Here is a 5,713-nt window from a genome sequence, read left to right as displayed (position 1 = left end):
CCTCTAGTCCTTTTACAAGACCATTTTGGAGTATCTTATTTATAGGTTTCTGTAAAATAAATAAGTTTATTGCCAAAATATTCTTATTTACTTAAATGATTTATGTGAAAAATAAAATAATTTAATTCCATCCAAGCATCCACGAATGATAGCTTTGGTAAATTATGATAGAACTATTGAGAAATTTAATGATATTTTTGTATTTCTTAATTTAATGAAAGTAATAAAAAAGTCTTCTAAAGTATCAAAGGTGGTAATTTCTTTCCAACTTTTTTTAAGCAAAGGGTGAAAACCACCCGATGGGTATATTAAGAAATATTGAGAAACAAGAGGTTGCATTGATACAAATCTATAGGTCGGAAGGCCAAGCCTATTCCTATTGTAATCATTTTTCAAGAAACTTAGAATTGAATTCCAATGAGAGAAAACCTTCGAGACAATGCAAAAATTAGTAAGTTTATCTGCGCAAGTGTTTCCCTTCCTATAGATGTGAGTAATGAAGCAATCCATTGATTCCAAGATTTTTTTGCAGCAACACCACTTGTTTAGCAGCATCCAAGGAGGATTGCACTTCCCTTTGAATATGTCAACAACTAATGTCGAGTCACACTCTAACCAAACAACCTTCCAACCATTTCTATGAGCCAATTCAATAACCATGATGGCTAAGTTTAGCTCTGCAAATAAGGCATCTTTGATTCCAAAGTAGTCAGCGAAACAAGCCATGAAACCCCCCATGTGATCTCTGAAAATTGCACCCCCACCCGAGTAACTCGAGGAGCCTTGAGCAGCACTATTCGTGTTGATTTTCACCCTTCCTATAGCAGGAGGAGCCCAATTAACTTCAATAGTTTTTGGAGCTTTGGAGTAATTGATTGAAACATGAAGAGATTTTAAGATGCAAAGCTCCTGTATGTTAGGATAAGCAGCAGCCTTAGAGGTGTTTCCAGAGAGAGTTATTGCCAGCTTTATCTTAGCTATAGCTTGCTGCATAATGATCCTCTTGTTATCAAACCTTAGTTTATTTCTACAATGCCATATAGTGCTAACAATATGGATAATACTAGCAGCCAAAAGATCTTCCCCTGAGGGCTCCATTTACTTGTACAACTCAGTAGGATTGTAGAAATTGAAGGAGTATCAAGGTTTATAGAGAAAATTGAGTTGAGACGGTTCCACAAATCAACAGCAAAAGCACAAGAGAGGAATAAATGATCAACATTTTCTGTGTTTTTCATGCAGAGGTGGCAAACAGAAGCCAAATAACACCCTCTTTTTTTCAAGTTTTCATCCGTTAGAATTTTCTTATTGATGAGCCTCCAAGTGATGAAGGATTTTGATGGAGGTATAGATGCAGACCAAAGATAATTACACCAACTGAGATTGTTTGCAGTAGGGGAGATGCAATTAAAAGTAACCTTTAATGTAAGCATTCCATCATTAGAGTTTTGCCAACAACATTTATCTTTGTTTTGAGCAAGGGTGGTCCTAGAAATTTGCAGAGTAATATCAGAGAAACGATCAGCCAAAACCTGAGGAATGATCCGCTTAAAGTCCAAGATGAAATCACCAACTGTGGCTAGAAGATTGTGATAGAACTCCTCAGGAATGTTTAGAGACTCAACCAAAGGTTCATCATGCCAATTATCCTTCCAGAAATTTATGGTGTGGCCATCCCCTATAAGCCAGATTGAGTTAATTTGTGCAGTATGCCAATTAGCTCGAATTCCAGGCCAGATAGATGACTTAAAATATCTAGAAGATGGAGTAGTGTCATTGCCAAATCTATTTATGCAAAAAATGGCCAAATCTTGATCAGAGCTCAACATCTCCCAAGCAAGCTTTAGAAGAGCAGCCACCTTGATTTTGTTTAAGGATCTTAGGCCAAGACCACCACATTTGAGAGTGGTGCAAACCTGAGCCCATGACACAGTAACCATCTTCCTGGTATTAACATCACCAGATCAAACAAAATTCATGATGCAAGAATCTAAATGCTTTAGTAATTGAACAGTTCATGCATATATATGGAAAGTATACACCAACATGCTATGTATTACAGACTTCACAAGCTCAACTCTGCCCATAATTGATAGAGAATGCCCTTTCCACTTAGCAAGTTTATTTGTGATTCTATCAACGATGGGTTGGAGATATAGTTTCCTAGGCTTTCCTTTGAACAAAAGGACACCTAAGTATGTGAAAGGCAGATCTCCAGCATTGAAGCCTAAATAGTAGGATAAATTTGCAATCTTTCTTGCTGAGCCAATTGTGCAGAACTTGCACTTAGAAGGATTAATACGCTGACCATAAGTTGAGGCATAATTATCAACCAGGTTTTTTAGAGCAAGCAATTCTCTTTTGATCCCTTTGCAAAAAATTAAGATGTCATCAACATAAAGCACATGGCTAGTGGTATGCAATCTTTTAGGACCAAAAATAAGACTAACTTTGTGTTAATCAATCAGCTTTGAAATACCTTTGCTCAGGACATCTTCTGCCAAACAAAATAAGAGATAAAGGATCCCCTTGTCTTACACCCCCGAGACAATTGAAATAACCCGCATTTTGACCATTCACATTTATTGTGAGCTTGGCTGAATGCAAAATAATTTTGATCCAGTTGATGAATTTGACATTAAAGCCAAAAGCCTGCAGAGTATCAAGCAAAAAAATCCAGTCTAGAGTATCAAAAGCTTTCCTGATGTTAAGCTTTATTGCCATATTGCCACCAAAGATTTTGTGATCAAGCAAGTTTATTGCTTCTGAGGATGTGCAGATGCAGTCCTGAGTACTTCTACCTTTGAGGAATCGTTTTTGCTTAGGAGAGACAATTATGTTTGAAATTAAGGATTCTCTATAAGCAAGCACCTTAGTGATTATCTTAAACTGGAAGTTGGCAAGAGCAATAGGTCTGAAATCCTCAATTCTCTCAGTAAAAGCAGATTTTGGAATGAGAATGACAGTGTTGGAGTTGAGGTTTGGCATTATCCAACTATTAGTGAAGAATTGAGAGATAGAGTTGCAAACATCATACTCCACTATGTCCCAAATATGCTGATAGAAACATCTCCCAAATCCATCAGGACCAAGAGCCCCATCACCATTCATTGAGAAAACAACAACCTTGATCTCCTCATGGTCGGGAATTTTGGATAACATGAAGTTCTCCTCAGCATTTACTAGGCAAGGAATAACCTCTTAGATTAGAGAATTAGGGGAAGATTTGTTAGGAGAAGCAAACAACTCTTTATAATAATTAAGAGTATGGTTTGTTATATCCTCATGCTCAGTAAGAATGGAGTCTCCAACTTTGAGCATAAACATAGAGTTGGTGGCAAGTCTTATCTTAGCAATCTTGTGGAAGAAACTAGTATTTTTGTGACCATTTGTATGTTAGTTAAGCCTGGATTTCTCCTTCCATAAATCATCTTCCATCACAAGAGCTTTCAAAAGATTGGTTTGAGCAGTGATTTCCTGATCCAATAACTCTTGGTCAGGCCATGATCATTTATACTAATCTGAATGGTATCCAAGTCAGCTATTGCAGCCTGGACTCTATGGTGTATGTTGCCAAAAACATTAACATTCGAATCTTTAAGAAATTTTTTGAGCCTTTTAAACTTTTGAGAAAGAATAACATAGGGCAACCATAGATGGACTCTCTCCAAGACTCAGCTATTACCCTTTTGTTAGGTATCAGTGGTCTAGGAACACCTAGAAGGGGGGTTGAATAGGTGTGGCGGTTAAAAATTACCACTTTTTAACAACAACCCAACTGCTGGAAAAACAGTCTAGTTAATCGATTAACAGAAAGGTTTAATCGATTAACACAGTTACAAAACAGATTAACAGAACGAGCAAATTGCACAACAATTAAAATACACTTTAAACATATATATTTCAGATATTTTTGCATACAAGTGTTAACTATATGGCATTAAACAGATATCCAAATTATCAAGAATATATTCAATGTATCAATGCAAGAAACAAAAGAAAGATAAATAAAGAAAGAACAATGCAAAAAGGATTTTTATACTGGTTCATTTGCGGTCCACTGCAAACTACATCCAGGCCTCCCCTTCTGAATCAGGGAGATTTTATTTCTTCACAATATTAAATTAAGATACAGTCACCAATTCAATTTACAAGCACAATGGATGCTCCCTTCTTGAAATCTAGGATCTCTAAAACCTGGTTTGACTTCTACCCTTTCGCCTTTTGAGAAAACCTTTCTCGCGAACAAGACCCAGCCAAGAATCTTATCCTCAAATCAAGACCTCCCTACCTTGGTGAAGAACTTCAATCTCTATGGTGATTTCACACCAAGAGACAAATCCAGGCTACACAACACACGTTAAAATCAAGGTATTCTAAGCACATAAAGCCTAAGATATTACAATGTAAAGACTAACGATTAACCCTTATCCTAATCGGTTACGCCATCAATATACAAGTGAGTTAATCAGTTTTCAGTATACAACAAGCTTCTTTCAATCAGAATCTAATCCTTGATCATGTGAGCAATATCAAATGAATATGAAATTATGCAGAAACATAAAGCATGTTACAGAAACAAAACAACATAATCTCTCTTCTCACACATGCAACTCTCATGCAAAATAACAGTGAAAATACAAATGCAAATGCTCTCTATGTAACGTCCCGAAAAATACTTCTCAAAAATATTGCGGAAAATGGATAAATTTTTTTTTTTTAATTGGTGATATAAAACTATTTCCTTTTTAAAACCTTTCTTTTCCGGGACATCACTTTAAGTAACTCGAATACGGAAAATCAACTTATCGTTATCGAATGATAACTTAACCTGATTCACAATTTCCTGAATAATACGATGCATATAATCGGTTAAGTCATAGTTAGTTCATACAGACTAGGTCAGCAATGGCGGAAACTACATCGCCACTAACATATACAAAATCAAAAGAAACACAGCCCCCCACCAAAAGCAAAAGGGTACATCGACTGGCCCACAAGCTGACTCAAAAGATTCCAGGAATGTTGGACCCCTCACTCGGGTCCTCCTCCTCTTCCGAGTCAGACACGAGGTCGATCACCTCCACCGAGCTCTCTACATTGACGAGCTCAACGACCTCGTCCTCGTCCTCCTCCTCCTCCACTTCATTATGCCATAACCCAGCGGCATAATTCGGAGGGGATGACATTCTCAGAACCGGAGCCTTCTTGCAGGACTTCCCCAAGACCACTGCTTCTTTTGGCTCTACTGGATGACGGAGCATCCAAACAATCTGGCCACGTCCTATAACCGTGAGAGGGAATAGCGCCATCACTCCTGACTGGCGGGCATCGAAGTCCAACCTCTAGAGACATCAGCCTCTTTGGCGACAAGGTGAAGGAAGTGTCAATGTAGGTGTCGGGTTGAGGGATCATCATCGATGACCCGTTGCACACCATGTGCAACGACAGACCATAGGGGCCTGTGTATGTATATCTGGGCCCGTCACTATTCCATTGTCCCATCGGGGACATCGTGAAGTGATAACCTCAAAGATGAGTGTTGTTGTTGGCCATCTGCATAGCAAATATATACAAAACGAGAACAATACAGTAGAGAGAGTAAGACATCTAATGAACATAAATTCATTGACAGCATGGACTTATTCAGAATATCACACTCAGACATAAAATATATTTTTAACATACAGTTCATCATTTATCATTGACATCA

The 5,713-nt window shown here is 37.7% G+C and overlaps 1 protein-coding gene across 1 annotated transcript; it reads right to left on the bottom strand.

Moving 5' to 3' along the window:
* Nucleotides 1,017-3,111, bottom strand: LOC109332543. Its single transcript, XM_019567526.1, has 3 exons — nucleotides 2,562-3,111; nucleotides 2,065-2,368; nucleotides 1,017-1,944 (listed from the first exon to the last, which is right to left on the bottom strand). The coding sequence occupies exons 1-3, from the start codon at nucleotides 3,109-3,111 to the stop codon at nucleotides 1,017-1,019; spliced, it is 1,782 nt and encodes a 593-aa protein (XP_019423071.1).

This window comes from Lupinus angustifolius, chromosome LG18, assembly GCF_001865875.1.
Source record: "Lupinus angustifolius cultivar Tanjil chromosome LG18, LupAngTanjil_v1.0, whole genome shotgun sequence".
Taxonomy (NCBI): domain Eukaryota; kingdom Viridiplantae; phylum Streptophyta; class Magnoliopsida; order Fabales; family Fabaceae; genus Lupinus; species Lupinus angustifolius.
The sequence above is the reverse complement of the archived record's forward strand: the minus strand, read 5'-3'. Positions and strand labels throughout refer to the sequence as shown.